The 24,959-nt window shown below is 32.4% G+C and overlaps 1 protein-coding gene across 6 annotated transcripts in view; it reads right to left on the bottom strand.

The window, feature by feature from the left end:
* LOC128218289 (inositol 1,4,5-trisphosphate receptor type 1-like) overlaps positions 1 to 24,959 on the bottom strand; it is a 125,004-nt gene that overhangs the window by 41,151 nt on the left and 58,894 nt on the right. For 2 of the 6 annotated variants that reach the window (XM_052925929.1, XM_052925928.1), the window contains 5 exons: positions 22,033 to 22,214; positions 21,426 to 21,574; positions 20,620 to 20,731; positions 19,749 to 19,793; positions 17,497 to 17,544 (listed from right to left, as the gene is read on the bottom strand). In XM_052925929.1, coding sequence (XP_052781889.1) covers positions 17,497 to 17,544; positions 19,749 to 19,793; positions 20,620 to 20,731; positions 21,426 to 21,574; positions 22,033 to 22,214 — 536 coding nt within the window. The remainder of the gene's footprint in view (positions 1 to 17,496; positions 17,545 to 19,748; positions 19,794 to 20,619; positions 20,732 to 21,425; positions 21,575 to 22,032; positions 22,215 to 24,959) is intronic. The other 4 variants (XM_052925933.1, XM_052925932.1, XM_052925930.1 and 1 more) reach the window with 3 other exon arrangements.

The raw sequence follows: 24,959 nt of genomic DNA on the forward strand, positions 1-24,959 counted from the left end.
TGATGGAACGAAGTGAATGATTAAATAATTTAGGTGTTTATTATAGGTGTTATTGAGATTGGCAATTCAGTTAGCAAGTCATCCATCCTCCATAAATCCCCCAACTTTGGTCAATCCTGCAGTAAGAACAAACAGCGGTCTGCATAGGACTGTAGTAATTATTTCAACTATCATAATTTTACTACTATATACCAGCATGGATAATCAAATCAGCCAGTCACTAGTTTGACAGCGTAATAAACTATGATAGAGCAGGTTTGGTGGGAACTGACCCCTACTAACAAATGTTAGACTCTTTCTTGGAAATTGATAACTGTAGTATAAAAGGATGGTTTCTTTTAATGCATGTTAATTTTCTTTCATTATTTTGTCTGCTGTTATCACCGCGTTTTCATCATCGTACTGTTGTGTTTTCATCATCGTACTGTCTTGTATTTATCATCGTACTGTCGTGTAATCATTATTGCACTATAGTGTTTTTATTATCGTACTATCGCGTTTTTATTGAAGCACAATTGTATTTCCATCATCGCACTGTCATGAAGTCATCATCGTATTGTCGTGTTATAATCATTGTTCTATTGTCTTCCGGTGCGCATGAGCATAGAAGATTTCCCCTCCAAGTGCTAACATGTTGGTTTCAGGGGTGCGTGTCTTTGAAATATATCTTCAACCGAAGAGCATCATCATCATCATCATCATCATCATCATCATCATCATCATCATCATGTTGCACATTTGCACTTACTTTACATAGCATTCAATGAACCCAAAATAATAGTTCAGTTATCATAGATTTGATGTTCAATAATCATCATATTTACAACAAGTTTGCTATGGAGGGTCGGTTTCCCGGAAAAAAAACTTTTAGGTTGTGCTTGTGGAATATTATTTCAGATGTTTTTGTTCTAAAAATACAACGTATAAGACTGACATATTCGGGTTTCTATGGTTGCCTTGGTTCTCAAACACGTTAAATCCCGAATGGAATAGTTGTATTACAGAATAGCAGCATGAGCAAGCAAATAGTCAGAATAGAGATCGCAAGAGTAGTAATAGTAGTGGAAGTTGAAGTTGTTGTTGTTGTAGTAGTAGTAACAGTATCAGTAGCAGCAGCAGCAACAACAGCAGGTAGTAGTAGTAGTAGTAGTAGTAGTAGTAGTAGTAGTAGTAGTGGTAGTGGTAGTGGTAGTGGTAGTAGTAGTAGAAGTAGTAGTAGCAGTAGCAGATCCAATAGCAGGAAGTGTTGTAGAAGTATTATTATTCATAAAAAGACAGGTGCTTTTATAAAGTAAATATGACGTTACGTCATTTTACTTCAGACTGTGCCATTTGCTTTAGGGCTGTGCTATCATTAGTTTTTTTCAAACGACCGATGAGTTTACGAGACGTTTCTTATACATCTGTATTATTTTCATCAAGTCTGACGCAATTATGATTGGAGATTTACAATGATGGTGATCGTATCCGATATTTTTTTCACATGAAGGGCAAATTATTTTATGTGCATGCGCACCGTAAGGCGATAGTATGATGGTAAAAACATGACAGAATGATGGTGAAAACGCGACAGTACGATTATTAAAACAAAACAATCAATGATGTAAATCCCACATACCCATGATGGAAACATGACAGTAAGAAAGTGAAAACATGACAGTACAATGACAAAAACATAACAGTACGATGACAAAAAAGGCAGTAGTGCCATGCTGAAAACATGACATTCCTATGTTGAAAACATGACAGTACTATGGTGAAAACATGACAGTACATGACATTACCATGGTGGAAACATGACAGTACGATTGTGAAAACATGACATTACCATGACAAAAACCTGACAGTACATTAGTGAAACATGACAGTACGATGGCAAAAAAAGGCAACAGTACCATGGTGAAAACATGGCATTACGATAGTGAAAACAAGACAGTACGATGGAATAAACATGACATAACCGTGATGAAAACTTGACAGTACGATGGTGAAAACAAGACAGAATGATGGCGAAAAGGCGCAGTCCCATGATCAAGAAAATACATTACGATGGTGAAACATAAAAGCAGGATGGTGAAAACATGACAGTACAATTGTAAAAACATGACAGTAAAATGATGAAAAGGAGACAGTATGATGGTGAAAAAAGACAGTACGATGGCGAAAAGGCGACAGTCCTATGTAGAAAACATGACAGTACGATAAAACATGACAGTACGATGGTGAAAACATGACAGTACGATGGTGAAAACATGACAGTACCATGATGGAAACATGACAGTACAATTGTGAAAACATGTAGTTACTATGACAAAAGCCTGACAGTGCGTTAGTGAAAACATGAAAGTAAGATGGCACAAATGGTAACAGTACCATGGTGAAACAAGCATAACGATAGTGAAAATATGACAGTACGATGGCATTAACATGACATAACCATGGTGAAAACATGACAGAACGTTGGGGAAAACATGACAGTACGATAGCGTAAACATTACGGTACGATTATGAAAACAATGACAGTATAGTGGTAAAAACATGACAGTATAGTGGTGAAAACGCGACAGTACGATGGTGAAAACATGACGGTACGATGATGAAAACATTGACAGTACGATGGCGAAAATATGACATTACAATGGTAAAAACGCGACAGTACTATGGTGAAAACCAGACGGAATGATTGCGAAAAGGCGACAGTCCCATGATGAAAAAAAATACATTACGATGGTGAAACATAAAAGCAGGATGGTGAAAACCTGACAGTATGATGGTGTAAACATGACAGTAAAATGATTAAAAGGCGACAGTATGATGGTGAAAACAAGACAGTACGATGGCGAAAAGGCGACAGTCCCATGTAGAAAATATGACAGTACGAAGGTGAAAACATGACAGTAAAATGGTTAAAATGCGACAGTACAATGGTGAACACAAGACAGTAAGATGGCGAAAAGAAGACAGTCGAATGCTGAAAACATGACAGTACGAAGGTGAAAACATGACAGTACGATGGTGAAAACATGTCAGTACGTTGATGAAAACAAGGCAGTATAATGGTGAAAACAAGACAGTACAATGGTGAAAACAAGACAGTATAATGGCGAAAAGGCGACAGTGCCATGGTGAAAACATGACATTACACGTTGAAAACATGATAGTTCGTTGGTGAAACATGACAGTACGATGGCAAAAAGGCGACAGTCCCATGATGACAGTACGATGTTGAAAATGTGACAGTACGAAGGTGAAAACATGACAGTATGATGGTCAAAACGCGACAGTACGATGGTGAAAAGAGGACAGTACGATGTTCAAAACATAACAGTACGATGATGAAAACGCAACAATAAGAAGTTCTTAAAGTGTAAATGTGATGCTTAAAAAAAGAAATGAATATCAAACAAATTCTGAAACGAAAACTTGTAATTTTATGCTGCTGATTATATATAGTTTACTTACGGTTACAAAATAATAGTAATGCATAGATTGTACCTAAAACATACGTTTGCTGCATTCAATATTACGGAGGTAACGTTCATTTACATAGACACTGCATACTTGTATATCAACGTAATGCACCAGTCAATTGTAACCACGCCCCAACCCCCCCCCCTCCTCCCAGGTCCGTGGATTAGCGGGGACTTTGACTTTTGGTCCAGCCATGATCCCCGTCCTTCGGGGAAAAACTAGTGGTAAAATCCTCGCAAAATTCCCCCGCACCCAAGTAAAGACTATTCCTGGCTATTTTTGGCGCAAAGACAAAACCACCTCATTCACCCGGCACTACCGGGCTACCTGAAAGGTAAAAATACGGCCCATTTCCCCGGCTATCCCGCCGGATATGTGGGAGGGGGCGTGGTTACAAATTGACTGGTGAAAAAGCTTGTACACTTTCTTAACATCTTAATCTTTCAGTATGTTCCTAGATTTTTCCAACGAAAAATGAGAATCGTTAAATTAACCATAGTAAAGGCACTCGCCGCACTGAATCAAAATGTAATATTATTATGATAAGTAAAACCAATGCTCGAAACATAAACAAATGTACCTGTCACTCTAGTGAATTGTTATATTGATTTTACGGTGATGCAATTGTAATACATATGTATTATTATATTAAGGCATACGCAATCTTTTTGTTTGCAACAGATTACTAAGTCTATCTATGTTACTTGCGTCATCATGAGATCACATTGAAGACTTATACATGAAGTCATTAATCAAACATCTTTTCTTGTGCAAGAGTTCTTATACACGTTAACATTGGTTCATCTACTTTAAACGCTAGCCCCTATGCTAATTTTGTACAATATTGAAATAATCTTGTCAGGGGCCTCCCGGGGAGCCAATTTATTATCTTGATAATGAATGGAAAAAAAACAGTTTCTTTAAGATATATATTTCTTCGATCATACTTATTGAAGTATTTTATAAAAGTTGTTTATCTGCCAAGCTTTATTCTTAAAGAAGAAGATTTGCAATGGAGCAAATCTAAAATGTTAACTGTTAGATAGTCAGATAAGTTACCGTGTTTCTTTAGACGTCGTATAGACGCCTATTTCATGTGACTATAATATCGATTTTATTTCGGACTTTAATAGTATAATTGGAACAATCGTGTAGTTTAAAACATAGTACATGTATGTAATTAAAGTTGGTATGGCACTTTGTTTTATTGCAAAAGTCCCAATTTTATTATGTCTCTATTCTGTTTGCACTTAACCAAACATTTTTCGGCAAAAAATTAAAAGTCATGTTCTTACATATTTTCGTGTCAATATTTTGAACACCGTTGTTCGTTGCAATGTGACGTACCATTGCTAAAGTTGAATGCTCTTTGGACGTGATAATACTTATAATAATATTAATCATCATCATAAGCATAATCATTAAATTATTATTGTTATCATTATTATTTCCATCGTTATCAGCAGATTCGTATTAGTTCTTGTCTTCAATATCATGTTCATTTTGTCATCACCGTTGTCATAATCCTTTTGATTGTTGTCGCAACCATTGACGACCTGGTCGTCTTTGTATTTATGTTTATCGTATATTCATGTCTATATGAATATAACAATGTCAAGATTAAGGTTATGTGTCTGGAACTCTACATTTTAACATCCATATAAAAAAAAACACGTACAGACAGAAGAAACATACGCACGGACATATGGACCGATGAACGAACAAACACGCACGCATACATATAACGTCCTGCATTATCAAGTTGCTATTAATGACCTTCAATGATTAATGCTTTATGATATTGAGCTGTACATAAAGTAATTTAAAAAAATGTGTTGCACATCAAAACGCGTTCGTATAACAATTATAATAATGATGTTAATACTTCCATTAGCTGTGTCTGTGATAAGTTACACGTGTAACATACACATATATCAATATCAATGTTCATGCTTTTAGTCTGAAACTATGAAAAGGAGCATACACCACAAATTGACGCGATCAGACGGATGAAAACAGTTTTATCCTGTTATTGTTTCGATTTAAAATCGACTTCTTTTTTGAAATTACAGACGGAAGGATTGAGTTCTCAATCAAATTCAAGTTCTTACATGTACAAGATATATTGTTTGATATTTACTTAGGTAGCGCCCATTCTAACAGTACCAGTATCAATGCTGTTGAATAAAGAGAAAACAAGTGCATATATAGAGGGAGATGAGTATAATGTACACGTATTGTTAAATAAAATTGTAGATGGTGCTTTTTAACTAAGTAGGGCTGATACAATATAGGGCATAACGAGTTCTGGTTATACACAGCTATAAACAGCTCGGGACTCGAACCCTCAACCCCTGCTTGCAAGTCAGGTGCTTAACCACTATGAGCTACCTGAAGGGTTGGTATACTTCTGTAAGGACAATCAACAAATCAACAAATCGATCCGGTGACCCAAAACTATACAAATGTGCATTCATATTAACAATAACCTGTGTTAAATTAAACAGATAATAAAATATGTTACCTTTGACCATTCATATACATTTGACATTATGCAGTTGCAATGCGATCTGTATGAGACAAGAAATGGGGAAAAGGTTTTTGCTATCCATGCTTATTAGTCATTTGTTTCAGCTTTAGTCACTGTACTGTCAGCTTAGTCAAAAGCTAACATTATTATGATTGAATGTGTTGCCAGATATATATTTTTTCAGTCCAGAGCCTATTTTCATAAGTTTGGACTAGAATGACGCTAAAATCAGTCAATAGTAAAACCTTTGTTTTATTTTACCAGTTAAAACACCCAGTAACACCAGCTTGATGTCAAATATCACCCTTGTAATTGCAAAGCCCATTAGTGTCAAGATCAGATCAATATTTGTCTTGAAATCCGCAACAGTTGTTCAAGTGCCTATAACTGCTCATCAGCAGGTCATAAAACGAAGCTTCAAGATTGAAGGAAAATGTCTAGAAATTAAGAAATTTGCGATGGGATATAATTAACCAATAAGCAACAATCCAGAATGTGATTTATCAATATGACTACTAAAATGTGAAATAAAATTGATTTTGACTGAACTGTTTAGGATACACAACTTTGATAATCTGCTTAAATTTTGTTGAACTTTATCAGTTAATTGAAACTAATTCCCACAATATTTAGCTGAAATCAATAATGGATTATCTCGGAATATCTTTATAAAACATTTCTTTGGAAGATGTCATTGATGAAGAAACCAACACATTAGGAATATCCCTTGAGGAAATGGAAACCTCTTTAAATGCTCAGGTACTTTACATGTTTTACTCAAATATTCTTATATAAATAACTCTACTTATGTAAAGTAGTTAACCTTTATGTCGTAAAGACAGATTAAAAGCAATGTTTGTATTGAATACACCATGGAATTTATCTTAATGCTCAATTTAGATTAACATTATATTTTATAATGCTACGTAATTCCATTTACTAATATAGCGATATTTGATCAAACTGTATTAAGTACATGAATATGTATGATGTATGCTTAACATAGTTAATGGTTTTTTAAGACTATTATAATTATTATAATATTTGACCTTTCAGGATTTGTCAAAGCATATCTTTGAGTTTGATGATGAATTTATCTTCAGCCTAAAGGTAAACTGTTATTTTTTTGGTTATTTAATAAATGTATACTGCCAGTGACGTTTATAGTTTGTTTGAGTGATTTAGACTCTTAATGTGTGTATTTAGATCAACAATTTTGTTTACATTTTATACACAACTCAATGTCTGCCTACCTCTTCTGATTTCTTTATCAGATGGATGTCAAAAGTTGTATTGTTTCGGAGTATTCACTACCTGTTGTTATCTGTAGAAATCGAAAGGTCATACAGACTTTTACAAACTTTTATTTGTATGCAATAGAACGGAACGGGTGTTTTTTAGCTATAATGGCATTATTTCAACTTTAAAATATTTAATTGTTTACTGCGCAATTTACTTTCACTTTTGGTTTTAAGTGTCTGCAGTATGATTGTTGTTTAAGGGTCATTGCTTTTGAACTTGAATAAACACAATAAACAAATCAGTTACACTGACGTTCTGAGACTCGTCATTTTTATTTATTTAAGTAAATCAAAGTTTCAAAAATTACAAAAGAACTATTTCAGTATAAATTCAAGCACATTTCGGCTTTTTATATTTCCAGCGCAGGAGTATGTTTTTGCAATTTGTATTTACTTTACGCATGCGATTTTCTTCGGTTAATCATATTCATTAGATTCGGCGCAAAGGCGCTATTTGATTATATGCGCATGGAATTCATGTTAATGGAATGCGCATTATATTATTGTGATATTTTGTTCATTAATGCTCTATAGAGTTTTTATAATTCACCCAATACCGTGATTCAGAGGCATACTTGAAATTAAGAAATGGCTGAGTGTTTGATAATCAGAACTTTGAACGATTTGTTCCTGTTTTTCCTGCATTATACCCGGCTAATTGGGTGCCAGACCATTAAGGTCGTTGGTTTGAATCCCGGTAGGAAAATACGACTTTGATTTATACGGTCCCATAATAAAGGCGGTTGGCCTACTTGTTTATGACCCGGGACTCAGTCATTGAGAGGGATAATTGATATAATCGATGGACATTTTCAGTTCAATCGATGTAAAATAGAAAAAAGAAATACTTAGTATCATGAAGCTTTTGTAGTGAAATTCAAAAACACATGATTCAGAAATATTTAGCTAGTATTTATTAAACAAGTATTGCATTCTTGAAAGGGCAATACGAGGAGTATTCTCCCACGTTACAAGCATAACAAGGTGCAGTTATTTATGTTATGCTGTTGATATGTTTTCCTATTGCCCTCTCAGGAATGCAATATTTTTTAAAATGTAATTAAATGTGATTCTTCAATTCACAACGTGTATTACATTTACATTCATTAAATGTTATTTGCATGCATTTACTAAACGTGTAAAGGTATACTTTTTTCAATAATTAAGTATATATGCACATTTATGAAACCATCATGTTGTTACTATTTATTTAGTTATACATATTTTATAACTGATGTGACTCTTTAAAGGATGTAGGAGCTAATGTTTGCAGAATCAAAGCATTCCAGAGATTGACTTTTACAAGTTACACAATAACAAAATGATTAACATAGGTTATCGGCCTCATGTATCTGATACATACGGTGGAACATAACTGTCGTCAGATAATCTGTTAACGTCTGCGAGTTGTTCGTGTTAACCACTTAGTTATGCGATAATTATCAAGCTATCTAGTTAATAGAAACTGTTCTCTGTAAGATAAATATCACAATACTAAAAACTGGCATCAAAGTGCTCGGAACTGCCACCTTTTTCCCTTTTAGCTGCATAAACAGGTTATCTAGTTATGGTTAGCGAATTCCACTTAATTAGGAACATAATTACCGGCAGATAACATTCGTGTTACCACATATTTATAAATGCATTTTGGCCTTTAGCTTCAACTGGTTATCTAGTAAGTGTTTATGAATTCCATTAAGTAAGTACATTCTAACTGGTTAACAAGATACGATTCATGTTACCAGTTATTGTTTTGATTATTCCATGGATCATTTTCAATGTGCCCATATCAAGCAGTCCTACAGTTTATGCAAGGTTTCTGGATGTTGGTCCATTTTCGAAGCCTCACTTCACAGCTAGGTGTTTATTATGCATGTAATTGAGATAACCAATTTCTGTCAGCAGGGGCCCATTAACCACTCTTCCCTGGTCAGTTTTGGGGTCAGAAGGATATTTATCAGAGAGCATCTTCAGTACGATTTCTGCACTAAAATTCACGATGACTATAGAAAAGCAATTTATATCATTTACTCTAGTTTTAAACTTTTTATGAAAATGAAAAAAACAACATAATCATTGATTCCATAGCAAAGAAATGAAACATTGAAGTAAATAAAAAAAATATATTCAGTCTTATCGTCTGATTTAATTTCGAACGGAATAACTTTATACATGGGAGTTTTATTTATACTTTTCATTAAGATAACGTTCGCTGTCTACTTACTACAAAAGTATCAATATCAACCCTATTATACCCCATGAAATGTACAATTGAATGAAATGGATATTTAGGTTTTATAAAACATAATAATTTATGTATTACATGTATATCTAACAGTGTCAATAATGCAGTTATAATGAAGTTTGTTATATATGGTTATATTTAAAGAATATGTTTTTCGCAATTTTCACAACAAATGAAAATTAATACTTTCTTTTGCTGCATTTTTGGAGCAAGAAAAGAATACTGCAAACTTGATACATTGCTATTTTTCACTTTAGGATGATTACGCGTAATTCAACCGTATTAAATCATAGCAACATTATCCAATTGCTAACAGTCTCATAATTATAAAGTCTAAATTTTGTAAACTCTGAAGTCATCACTTGGATTGAGGTTCGTATGTTTTCAGGTGAAATACTTTTTTGATTAAATTATAATAACTCTGGTTTTACTTAGTGCAGTGGGAAACGAAACCCGAGATGCAAAACGTCCTTACCTAAATAACGCCCGAGGTTTCTGGACTTTAGGTAATATAATCGAGTTTTAAGTAACACAAGTTGGCATATTACCTACAGACGGAATCACAGACAGACGACGGACGACCAAGGGCAAATCTATATGCCCTCCCCCCCCATGGGGGCATAAGATGTAATATTAAAAGAAATGTAATATTTTAATCATTTGCCAAAAAATATGGTCATATATTGATGTACTTAGATATTCTTATTACTTATAACACAGCTTACAACTTATTTTTTGTAATCTGAGCACTATATTACCTTGATGTTGAAACTGAACTTTCATAGGTTTCTATTGATACATTGACATTGTGGTATTTGCTAAAATGCATTTCAAAAAAACATCATTGCCCACTTTTCATGTGAATTATATAAGCCCTCTTTATGTTTGTGTATCTTAGTTTATGTAATTTTCTAGAAAATTCATATCCTAAAATATAGCTTTTGAAACAGCGATTAAAATCTTCTTTACTGACACAGTTAAATCAACGTTTGTTTTCTTTGTAAGATTTCTCTTCTTAATTTGCATTGTTGTGTGAGAACATTCTTCATTAGAAGAGTGATTTAACATTATACACACTTCATGGAAGCTTTCCATATTATATATATATCATATGAGAAATGATCACAGCAAAGCAATACTGTATCTTAAACCACTATGTCCGGACTTTTGATATCATACCAGTATATTTGAACGTTATATGACTCCTTTTATTTTAATATAATATTTAAAATTATCCAACTTTTTCTGATCGTTTGCACTCCTACATGCACAGTTGATGTAAATTTTTAATCACAGCAGTCACTGAACTTTTATTACATGTTTCTGTAATACAATGTATGTAGAGCATTTTTCCAGAAATATATATTTTCTCCATATTATTTTCTCTTTGCGAAAAAGCAAAAATATGTGTATATTAAAGCATCTTATAATAGGGTAATAACTTATTAGTAGTGCGTTTTGATAAGGGAGATGGAATTCGACTCAAGTCGCACGAGGCGCTTACTGACTGAAATCAATATCTTAAAACATCAACAACAGTTGAATAAGACATTCCGGATCGACATGTTATTAATATATATATCAATGGTTTAAATCACTTAAAAGATACATGATTTCGTAATAAATGTTACATTCATGACAAACTTGTTTTATGACGTCATTTAAACATTGCACAATGATACTTGATGGACGTCAGTATAGTGGATTTTGGACTACCGTATATAATAATAATAATAATAATAATAATAATAATAATAATAATAATAATAATAACTATGATATACAAAATTTATACAAAAGCATTCGGTAATAAAATTATTTTAATAATCAAGATAGCGAAAGTTGAAATACCAAGAAAAACCTCCTAACATAAAATGGCCCAAATCTCAAGACAAGAACAGCTATTACTCTCAAATTAATCAGACAAACAGCTCCCAGCAGGGAAAGGGTCAAGTGGTCAGTTTACAGTTATGTTAGATAAGTTCCACTGATAAGCCCGAGCATCAGCTTGATGCTCAGTAGCGGCATTAACTGTAGGATTGCAAGTGTTCATATCCTCGTGTATAGTGGTCAATAGGTTTATAAATATATGCCTTTGTGCGGTTAAACTGAAAACTAATTTTCTACAAGGGTTAGAATTTTAATATTTTAATAAGTACCATTGGCATGTAGATTGCCGTTATCCTAAGGTAGTTGGCGAAAAATAAAAATTAGTCCATTGCGCTCTACAATTCAGAGAAATTGCCTCCCATTTACTCCTCATTTTGAGAAAAAGGCTAATCAGTCCATGAAATCACCATGAAATTGTACCAGTCAATTAATTACCACTTAGTAGGCCATCCTGCTGGGCTGTTGAATGTGTGTATTCCCAGATGATCTTTGTTTTGACTGATACTGCAGTGTTAAGCTTGTGGTGAGTTTTTGCATGTATCAAAATGATCTTGAGAATGGGGTAAATATTTGCATACATAGAAAATTGGCCTACGCTAATTGATAAATTAAAAGTTAAAACTGAAATCACAATGTTTTCTTTACAGTTCTTGAATTTGATAAAGGGACATCTAAGTCATTTTTTTCGTATGATTTCTTTATCAGCCTAACTGGCGATAGCTTGTGTTCGGTCTTCAATTTTGTCATACAAGGTCGTATTTGAAATGAGTTGACTTGGGCGTGTGGGGATATTCATGACATTTAGTGATAGCTCTTATTTTTAAAAATATATAATATCCCACAAATAGAGATCATTCTAAACTGTTTATGTAAGTATAATGGTATACAACAAAATTAATTCTTCAACTTAAAAGTTCAAGTTAACTGAATCATATGAAATTTAATGAACGACAAAAAAGTTAAAAATAAGATGTACAGCTCGTTTAAAACATGTGCATTGGAATTGAATACCAGCTGGGCAGTCAGGAGTATTTATAAGACTGTGGCTTATGTGTTGCTTCAGATCATTATCACAGAAATGTTGATAAGCAGTGACCCTGTGTAACCTCTATTAGAATGATAAGTTTGGAAGGCACAAACTCTTGACATTATATTTAATTTTGCACATAAAGAAGTAAAACTGGAAAAAAGTCATGATACAATACTAAAATGACGGTTTAATTCAGGAGTCCGATGAACCATTGGCTGTTGTTAGTCCAGAGGAACCCACACAGCCACTTCATACATCAACACCAAAGAAACCCATACATGTATGTATTCAATTGCCTGCAAAAATGGGAAAATTTGCTGCAGAAAACTGTACTTTTTACAATTAAGTTACCCCATAAAGTCATGTATTATTTTTAAATAATAAAGAACAATAAACAAATAGATCATATTTATGCACCGTGTTATATTATTATTGCTTAAAAAAAACAGTTCATAGATATGTTATCAATTATAATTATTTTTCAGACAAGTAAAACAGGAAAAGGCAGACCAGTTCATATTTATGCATCGTGTTAAATTTTAATTGCTTGTAAAAAAAGTTCATAGATAATGTTTTATCAATTATAATTATTTTTCAGACAAGTAAAACAGAAAAAGGCAGACCAGTTCGGAGGTTATTAAAGCTTAAGAAAACAGGGGAAGTGCAACGTCTACAGCCATGTAGGAGATGATGTTTTCATAGCAATGTATCCCAGAGCCAGATCATCAGGGCTAGAGAAATAGTATAGACGAAGGATTTCAACTGTAGAGTTGACTGGAAGTTGGAAAAGTTTGAAGAATCCCCGAATTGTTTTGGTTATGTTAACAAACCTTTCAAGATTTAGTTGGTAGTATTCCCAGAAATATATTTAACTCTGTCAATAAATATGAGCTGGTTAAGCTCTGCGATTATGTTAGAGAATCAGTATGTATTCGTTATGTTATTCCTAATAATTATTATTATTATTATTATTATTAATTTAGTTCATCCTCTGATACTGCTGCCTTTACGTCAACATATTTGTGTCTTTAACCATAGCACTAACCATGTACAAGCATTTGATATCAAAAACCTAAGTGTATGTGTTTAGGCGATGTTCTGATGTATATGACTTATAAACGTCTGTTCTGTTCTTTTCTGTGTTTTTTTTTAAATCATAAGTCCACACTTGTATTTAAAATAATCATTGTCAAATTGTAAAATTGCAAGAGATATACCTGTAATACTGAAATAACATTCTAGTAGGTTTAAACAACCAGGAATATGTAATCTATGTCTTCTTATCAATCAACACTTATTTGAGTCAAACGTCATGGTCATAACTCATATTCCCCATTAAAATGTTGTCGTATTTACTTATTCCCTTCTAAGAGGACACATTTTATCTGCAAATATCTGTTATCATCTGAACACGATTGAACACTATGTCTACTATCCTCACACTTTGAATGGTCATACTCTTTAAACTGCCTTAAAGTCATCCTATGGCAATGACCAATCAGCTGTCATTTAAGTCCATGCATATTTCGATTGTTCAAATAATCCTGACAACATGGCGCTCAGGGGGTGGTGGGGATTATTATTTGACAAACATCTCTTGTTATAAAATGTTTATATTTTTATTGGAAATATTACCAAACATTTGCGAATATTGCATGTTTTAGAAATGTTTAGAACAATTTTAGTCATACTTTAGATTATTCTGGGAATATTACAAACATGCTGAAAAAGCTGCTGTTAATTTTAATACTATGCAATGAAGATTTTGGTAATATTTCCAGAATGTTTCATGTCCTACAGCAGCCCACGTGGAGCTTTTTCTTTTGGATTATTTTATTTCAATTCATCTTTTGATATGCCCAAAAAAGTTTTGGTAATGTTTCCAAATATTTCAAGATAATATAATTGTATTCAGGATGAATTTGAGAACGATAACGGAAAATGTTCGTAATTCATTTTAGGAATATTACCAAATATTTGTGACAATTCTAGTTTAAGAATGATATAGAAAATCTCTCGGCATAATATGGATTATTTTGGGAATGTTCTCAAAAATGTTGAAAAGCCCCAGTTTTCAATACTATACTATGAACTGTTTGGTCCTACTTAAACTATTTGTGGAGTTTTCAAAGGCTTTTTGTTGAATTAGTTTGTTTCAGTTCATCTGGTAATATTCTCAAATAGTTTTGGTAATGTTACCAAATATCACGATCAAATTGGTAATATTCCCAGAAAACCTGGACATTTTATTCAGAATCCTAGCAGAAGATGTTCATCATTTATTTTGGGAATATTACCAAATATTTGTGACTTTTCATAGTTGAAGAATATTTTTGAAAATTTCTCGGCATAATATCGATAGTTTTGGGAATGTTCCCAAAAATGTTAAAACCCCCACTATAACTTTAAATACTATACTTTGAAATGTTTGGTAATATTCCCGAAAGGTTTTGGTAATGTTACCAGAAATTTCAAGATTAACTTTGGTAATATTTCCAGAAAACCTGGACATTATTTCCAAGACGAATTTTAAAATATTAGCCGAAAATGTTCATAATTCAGAAAAATTACCAAATATTTGTGTCATCCCCCAGTTTTTATTAATTTTAGAAAACCTCTCAACATACTATGGATACTTTTGGGAATATTACCAGAAATGTTGAAAAACACACCATAACTCTTCGATACTATATTACAAAATGTTTGGAAATATTTTCAAAATGTTTTGGTAATATTACCAACTTTTCAAGATCAAATTGGAATTATTCCCAGAAAACATGAACATTATATTCAGAATCTTAGCAGAAAATGTTCATCATTTATTTTGGGAATATTACCAAATATTTGTGACTTTTCATAGTTGAAGAATATTTTTGAAAATTTCTCGGCATAATATCGATAGTTTTGGGAATGTTCCCAAAAATGTTAAAACCCCCACTATAACTTTAAATACTATACTTTGAAATGTTTGGTAATATTCCCGAAAGGTTTTGGTAATGTTACCAGAAATTTCAAGATTAACTTTGGTAATATTTCCAGAAAACCTGGACATTATTTCCAAGACGAATTTTAAAATGTTAGCCGAAAATGTTCATAATTCAGAAAAATTACCAAATATTTGTGTCATCCCCTAGTTTTTATTAATTTTAGAAAACCTCTCAACATACTATGGATACTTTTGGGAATATTACCAGAAATGTTGAAAAACACACCATAACTCTTCGATACTATATTACAAAATGTTTGGAAATATTTTCAAAATGTTTTGGTAATGTTACCAACTTTTCAAGATCAAATTGGAATTATTCCCAGAAAACATGAACATTATATTCAGAATCTTAGCAGAAAATGTTCATCACTTATTTTGGGAATATTACCAAATATTTGTGACTTTTCATCGTTGAAGAATATTTTAGAAAATCTCTCGGCATAGTATCGATTATTTTGGGAATGTTCCCACAAATGTTGAAACCCCCACCATAACTCTTCAATACTATATTACAAAGTGTTTGGAAATATTTTCAAAATATTTTGGTAATGATACCAAATTTTCAAGATCAAATTGGTAATGTTCCCAGAAAACCTGGACATTATATTCAGAATCCTAGCAGAAAATGTTCATCACTTTTTTTGGGAATATTACCAAATATTTGTGACTTTTCATAGCTGAAAATATTTTAGAAAATCTCTCGGCATAGTATGGATTATTTTGGGAATGTTCCCACAAATATTGAAACCCCTACCACAACTTTCAATACTATACTACGAAGTGTTTGGATATATTTTCAAAATGTTTTGGTAATGTTACCAAATTTTCAAGATCAAATTGGTAATATTCCCAGAAAACCTGGACATTAAATTCAGAATCCTAGCAGAAAATGTTTATCATTTTTTGGGGGAATATTACCAAATATTTGTTACTTTTCATAGTTGAAGAATATTTTAGAAAATCTCTCGGCATAGTACCGATTATTTTGGGAATGTTTCCACAAATGGTGAAACCCCCACCACAACTTTCAATACTATACTACAAAGTGTTTGGAATTATTTTCAAAATGTTTTGGTAATGTTACCAAATTTTCAAGATCAAATTGGTAATATTCCCAAAAAACCTGGACATTAAATTCAGAATCCTAGCAGAAAATGTTCATCATTTTTTGGGAATATTACCAAATATTTGTGACTTTTCATAGTTGAAGAATATTTTAGAAAATCTCTCGGCATAGTATCGATTATTTTGGGAATGTTCCCACAAATGGTGAAACCCCCACCGCAACTTTTAATACTATACTACAAAGTGTTTGGAAATATTTTCAAAATGTTTTGGTAACGTTACCAAATTTTCAAGATCAAATTGGTAATATTCCCAGAAAACCTGGCATACTATGGATACTTTTGGGAATATTACCAGAAATGTTGAAAACCACACTATAACTCTTCAATACTATACTAAGAAGTGTTTGGTAATATTCCCAAAGATATTTCTAATCCTACAGAAATGCTTTGAGGACATTACAAAGGGTTTCTGTTGAATACAAATGTTACCATGCTGAAAAGGGAAAGTTGCGTTTTCCCTTTTCATTTTGCGGTTTGTTAAAACTGTTATTTCCATAGTAACTCACTAAATAACAACCATGCAATTTTGAGTACATTGTCAGCCATGCTGTCCAATATCCAATCCCAGTTTAGAGTACAACATATCAGTACATTCTCAGCCAATGGAATTGCAGATAGGCATTCATTAAGAACTAGGATAAATCAAATTTAAACTTGCATGGGCGATTAAAGGCCCACCCACTGACATAAGATTCGCTGCCCTCACTCGGCCCATTCTTAATCATTAAGATCTTACTTCATGCCATCTAACTATTACTTAAAACAATCCCTGTACTTAAGATATACATACATAGCATTGGTTTCGTCAATTATAAGTTTTCAGATTTGGACAACAAAAGTCTGACAACGCCTCACTAAAGATCATGTGATATACACTAGTGACGTTACGATGCGATGCGACATATAATCTTACCCGATGATGATCATCTAGCTCCTTTTTAGAGAGCGATTTGTATTCCACCTTTTGGCAACAATGGTAATAATGAAAATGTGTTGTTTTTATGTATGTATGTAAGTACTTATGTACACATATGGTTCATAAAATGTGGACAAGCTAATGTTAAACACATATGGTCAATAAAATGTGGACAAACCAATTTTAAATAGGCATGTATGTGACCACATGCCCAGTTTAAACTATGGACAATGCTGATATATAAACTGTCAAAAATAAGATAAATAAAATGTTGATGCATTTTCAAGTATTTAATTACCAAGGTAAAATGAGGAGATCTTATGTTTATCATAAATTTCAGAGCTCTGAGAATTAACAAGAAATCAATATTGTAAACTGATATATCCTATACAGGATTGCGTAATGTTATTGTCCACATATTTATGACTACAGGTGTATGCATATAATTATAAATGTATATAATGATCATATAACATTGTTATGTAACTTTTCCAAATATTTGACATCATGCTGAAGAGTATGGGATAATCTGTCATGACATGTAACTGTGAAAACATTTCTAGATGATTTACTCATAACAAGAGCTATGATATAAATCCTGCATAAAACTGCTTAACACATTCATCAGTGTTTTTTTTTTTAATTTAATGTACATCTTAGAACTTGGTACGCTTGAATAAAAGAAAGCTCTACCCAAAGCAAGAAACAGTGAACTGGTGTCACACACAGTGTGTTCATTATTACCAATGTTTGCAAATGGACTTAGGCCTAAAAAAAAAATTGTTTGGTTAGGGTTACATCCTTTTCAAAAATAGGTAGGGTAGGTAGGCTTTTTTTTTTTTTTTTTTTTTTTTTTTTTTTTTTATTAGGCTTAACATAAGAATGTCATTTTCATCATTGGAGAATGGTGTTAAAGTTATCTTCTATAAAAGCAATTAAGGTTTTAAACTACATATTAAAAGCAAAAAAAAAATTTTTTTTTTTTTTTTTTTTTTTAGTTTTTCATTTTTTTTTTCAAACTGACTATAAAAACGTTAGGGTCGGCGCTTATTCCGTAGGTAGGGTCGGGTAACCCGAACCAAATGTATTTTTTTTTTAGGCCTTAGCATTTTAGATGTTTTGAAGCATAATAAATAGCTAAGTTAAGTCTGCCGCTATCCACCATTGTCTGCTGAATGACTAAAATTGCTGGAACATCAAAAGACTGTCAGTAATGGGTGTCTACATTTCAGTGACAAAACTGCTAAACTTGAACTGCCAGACTGCACTTGATAGAAACTCCCAGATATTTGGGTATGCTACAAAATGATTGGCAGTCCACAAAAGGCACAATTATGAATGCAACATTGCGTGGTGACATCAAATGCAACTTTGACAAATCAAGTATGCCTGTTCTGGCATGTGCAGCACCATTTGTGCAAAATTTGAATGTTTAAACATGCTTTCTTTAACTGTTGACAAGAACATTTTGCTCATCCATCTGCAAACAGTGATATAACTTGGCACAGTCTGTTTTCATAGTTAGAAGAAGCAGAAACATGTAAGAGAGTAAAGTTCTTGGGGGGTTCTGTCCATCACCAGAAACTTCAATTCTGCTCAATTCAATTAACTGTAACATTGTGTTTGTATCTGCAACATTGTTTACATATAATGTTGTTATATTTCACCTGAGTTCTTAATAGCATCTATGTCTTACAGATGAAAGTTTCATTTTTTATCATAACTGTTCTTAGCCTTTGAATATCATAAGAAATGACAAGAAATGAATATATATATAAATTGAGTTTCTTTCAGTATATCAAATTGTGTGTGCTGTGTTTCAAACAGTCTTAAAAAAAAAAAACTATCAAAGCCAAAAAAAAGCAAATAAAAGCTGCACATCATAAAATTTAATATCATATTCCTTTTGTATTTTCCCCTACAATGATGGAAAATTTAATAGTTAATAACTTAATAAGTAAATAGATAATAAATATTATAATCTTGTTAGAATATTATGTTTAAACAATGATATTTCTCAGTAAATTGTTATATGTTTTCCAATGTAAAGTGTAAAACCCTTGTCCTAAACTTGTTTGGAAAATGGGGAAAAAAAATCAATTTAATATAAATAAAAAATGTTAGGTAATGCTAAAAAATGTGTTGTTTTATTTCAGTCAAAAATGGATGCAAGGGTTTTACATTTTTGTACTTATACTTCAAGCATCAATAACTGATATAATATAACGGGGGCTAACAGTTTCTCTCACCCTTTCTTTAGTTACTGCATGTAAATGAGTCTCTTTTTTACGTGGCTGAAATTCAGGGGTTATTTCAAAACACATTGTTATTTTGAAAACATCATGCATAGACAGACATAGGAACAATCAACAGGTAAACACATTTATATTTTTGGACCACTCAATTTAATGTGTGAAAACCATGCGATAAATTACATCATAAATGCTATGTCGGAAGGCAATATTTTGCTTCGAATGAAGACTATAAACAAAGATAACTTTACTATTTATACACTATTCACCATATTAAATGAATCATGGCGCAGTCTACGACGCTTACAGAACCCCGCCTTTGGTCCTTCACCAGAGTTTGATTGAAAGTTTAATTTCTTAAAACACTTCGACAATTTTTTTCACAAAACCGCCACCTGATGGAACACTGTCAAAACATTATTTTGATAACAGGTTTGTCGAGGTGTTTGAGGAAACTTATCACCTAATCAAACTCCGTTAAAAAAATGAAGGAGAGGTCTTCAAGCTGCATAGACTACCCTTTGTTTCATTTAAAATGGTGAAGAAAAAGTCATCATTAGAAGCAAAATGTTGCCTTTTCATGTAGCAATAATGACGTAATTTATCAAGAGGTATACACACACTGCAATCTAAGAAGTAAAATATCTTGATGGAAATTGGGAGCTCTAGTTTGAAAACCATAAATAAATGATATGAGGATGAAAACAATACATTTGGTGTGAAAATTCATGAAATGGAGACATTTTGAAGAATTCTTGCATTCCCAGCTGAACATAATCTCACACATAGTATAAATCTACATGCAGTTTTTCCACATGCCATGGGGTCACCTTTTGACAAAATTCACAATTTTGAGACATCCCCTCACCTTTTCACCATATTCATTTTCCACCTTCATCATTTTCTTAAGCGTCCCAAGGACCTGGATGCACAGTTTGTCCTGCTTTTCTTCTAAAAGCTTCTCAGTGTGTCGGATCAACCTTGAAGTAGAAGTTATGCCACATTCCTAAGACAGTTTTTTTATGGTGAGTTTGTTGACTTAAAAAATGTTGTATTAATCATTTTATGATAAATATCATTCAAACAAACACAAATAAGTATTTTTGCAATAATTGCCATATAACAATAATATATAAACACAGGTAAGTATTTTTAGATAATAACCTTCTGGGGTTCATTTTATAAAGGATTCAATCTATTTTAATGTCTTTATTTCGTCAACTCTGTGTTCATTTTTAATACTGGCTAAGCAAGGATTTATTTGCACAAATAAGTAGTATCATAACAAAAATATGAACGTACATAATTATGTAGATCATTTCATATTACCGTTAAGATTGCCTATGGTCTTTATTATAACAGCACCTAAGACTACATGAAAAGTAATAGTACCATAACTATAGTATAGTTCTGCTTACAAATTTAGAGTAAAATGTTGACTAGGAATTAAAACTAATTGACAGACCATTTAGGCAATTTGCGCCTCACACAACAAAAACCTAACCTTGAAATTAAACCACAACTTTCACACTCCTTGCGTTCCACCTTTCCAGAAGGAACCAGTAGGTCATGCTGGTGTAGAACAATTACAAGGAAAACAACTAAAACAAAGGAAGCTTAATGGTAGAAGTTTTTCAGTAGCTCAAATAGGCCCCACAGAAGACAAAACCTTACCTTGAAATAAATCCTCCGCTTTCACACTTCTTGCGTTCCTCCGTTCCAGAAGGAAACAACAGGTCAGGCTGGTGTAAGACATCCACCAGAACAGATAACTCTGCTTGCACAAGTGGAGCTAATTGATCTTCCAGCAGCTCAACTATGCCCTGTATTACATAAAATATACTCAACGATGTATAGGTAGGTACTTGATAATGAGTTACCAGAATTGGATTGCAAGTTTAGTTTCTTAAAACACTTCGACAAACCTTTTCACAATACGGCTGTCTGATGGAGCACTGTCATAACATTATTTTGGAAACAGGTTTGTCGAAGTGTTTGATGAAACTAATGACCTCATCAAATTTCGAAAATAAAACAAATGCGGGACTCTTTAAGCAGCATAGACTGCCCTTTGTTTCATTTAAAATGGTGTTGTTAATGAAAAGTTATCTTAGATTTAAGTCTTCATTTAAAGCAAATTTTTGCCTTCTGACGTAGCATATATGACGTAATTTATCACGTGGTATACACACACTGAGTTATGGCATAGAATTATTAAATAATATAATTCAGTTTAATGAAACTATGATAATAAACGTGCCCTTTTAAGTAATCTTCCTACCTGCAATCCTTCTATAATGTTTCGATTTTCCCCGTGTCGGGTGGCTGCCGATATGGATTCCCGCTTTTTGGTGATTCCAAACTGCCATTTCGCGACCTTGTTTTTAATCATCGCTGATTTCTCGAACATTGTCACAACCTGGGTGTCAAGGTCGGATGGAATCGCAATGGCGCGTTTCTTCGCTGAAATGTTACAACAAACATTTGTAAAACACCATGTTTTCTTGTGCTAACATGTTAGATTAAACTGAGTTTAATATTTCTTTATAAGGTACACGTTATATTAAGAAGTAACTGTAAAAACAAAATAGTTCTAAGCATTCTCTGTAACCAATAATATTTATTAAAATTGCAATGCTCGATAATTAAGCAGTGGAATATATAGCTGGAAAAGTTTCCAATAAATGAATAATTATTTCTGGAGGAATTGTTAATATTTTACTAGTATTTAAATAAGTCCTATAAAGCTAATGCCGCTTTATCTGAGTATGAACAAGGAAATAGCTGTGTAGAATACAATGTACGAAAGCAGAAGCAAGCAAAGAGTTATCTGCCATTTCCTAACTCATAACACTTTCTGTGAAATGATTAAATAACCATCATAATTATCATAAGTAAGCTTTTTTACCCTCGCCATCGGGTAATACTCATTCGGCGAGCATCATGAACTTTAAACTACACTAGTGGCCTTGTAACTGTGGACAAAGTGTTGTTATTAAAATAATAATGCTGTTATTTATAGTGCATAACAGTTTTGATTGGTCAGAAAGAAATTTGTTAGTTGAAAAAAAAATCATAATGTGTCCATGAGGGTCAGGTGTTCTCCTCTCGACCAAGAGGTTGTGAGTTAGACGTTCTATAATCTAATTAATGATAGAATTCTTACTGAACTTCTCATGTAATTCAACTACGTTTATATAATTACCATTAAAGTCCTAAATTAGGATAATATTAGAGTATATTAATAGATGGAACTATCTACATGTAAAATGTTTTAGGAATTTTAATCATTTCACAGAAAGTTAAATAAATTAATGCAGTTTTGTGCCCTTGTGTACTCATAATTATGGTTAATTAGGTGACAGGATAAATTTCTTTACTCTTACGTTCATCTGTAAAAATACAAAAAAAGAAATAATTCTGAGTTCAATCGCTCAGACTAGAAACATTACATACAATCTTACTGCAATTAATCTGCAAGTGCATATAAAACAAACTATAGAATTTTAGAGCTCTTTCCACCAAACATTTGTTATACACCATTTCATAACTTGATGTTCCGTATAATTTTGTAAAATCTATAACATATGAATACCATTTTAGAAAAATAAAATTATGTAATAGCATATTGTTATTTTTAACAGCAAATTAACATCCGACAAAAGAGTGGAAAGCTTTCTGTGTTTAAGTATCATATTCTATAATACAAAAATTTTATTCTTAGATTGAAAAAAGTCAATTTAATATAACTCTCATTTTGAGACATTGTCCAACTTAAGTAAAACATTTTTAAATCAATTATTGTCACATTACTTAAAAATAATTTTGGTTGAATAAAAGTAATTACACGACAAAAACACCAACATTGAACACCAAAGACTTTATTTTGGCAAACGGATAAATTATTACATATCATATAACTCAAACTCAAAAACCCAATCAATTACAAACACCAGGGGCCCATATTCACCATTATCTTGGTTTAAAATTTAGCTTTTTCTTTTCTAGGGTGAGGAATCATGTGACTTAAAGGGGTTCTCAAATGAATCACCAGGGGTCACAACTAGTGTTGGGAATCGGTTGCAATTTTACTATCGATGATTGATTCCACTCAAGTAACCGATTATCGATAGTACAATCGGTTTTTAAAAATCTAGATAGTACCCGAGTTGTAGTTTTATTCATGTACAGTATTAAACTCTTAATCATTATATGCATATACCTTATGTCTATGATTGAAGTTATTAAGTGTTGTTGTATAAAAAATAGTTCATTTTCTTGCCCATAGTGGATTTCAGCAGCCATTTTGTTAAAGATAACATCTGAACACTTTAATACTATTTGTTTTTTCGATAATCGATTATAACTATATAATATCGATTGTCGCCGATTTCAGGCCCAATCAATCGATTTTCGATTATAATCGATCATTGGAACATCACTAGTCACAAGGCCTAAAAAAAAAATACATTTGGTTCGGGTTACCCGACCCTACCTACGGAATAGGCGCCGACCCTAACGTTTTTATAGTCAGTTTGGAAAAAAAAATGAAAAACCAAAAAAAAAAAAAAAAAAAATATATTTTTTTTTTTTCTTTTTTTTTTTTGCTTTTCAATATGTAGTTTAAAACCTTAATTGCTTATATAGAAGATAACTTTAACACCATTCTCCAATGATGAAAATGACATTCTTATATAAAGCCTAATAAAAAAAATAAATAAAAAAAAATAAAAAGCCTACCTACCCTACCTATTTTTGAAAAGGATGTAACCCTAACCAAACAATTTTTTTTTTTAGGCCCAACTCATGTAAACAAGTAAGTGACATTAATTTCTAAATAACTTTTTTGACAGAAAATATATGAAAATATTTTTAGCCTATTAAAGACTATACTATTTTCTGCTTCTACACATTCCAAATATTTTACATTTGCTTATATTTATATAATGCAATCCTTGGCCAAACTTTCAGTGTTGCATCATTCTACAAAATTATGTCAAGTTGAAATTTTGTATAAGCAGAAAATAGCATAGTCTATAATAAGCTAAAAAATATTTTCATATCATTTCTGTAAAAAAAAACAACGTTATTTTGTTTACATCAATTGTGGTCCATCACGTGACCCATGTGAGAATCCCTTTAAGTCACATGATTTCACACTCTGTTTAACTGAGTCTGTGGGTCGAACCCAGGGTCAAGACGTTAGTG

This window comes from Mya arenaria, chromosome 14, assembly GCF_026914265.1.
Source record: "Mya arenaria isolate MELC-2E11 chromosome 14, ASM2691426v1".
NCBI lineage: Eukaryota > Metazoa > Mollusca > Bivalvia > Myida > Myidae > Mya > Mya arenaria.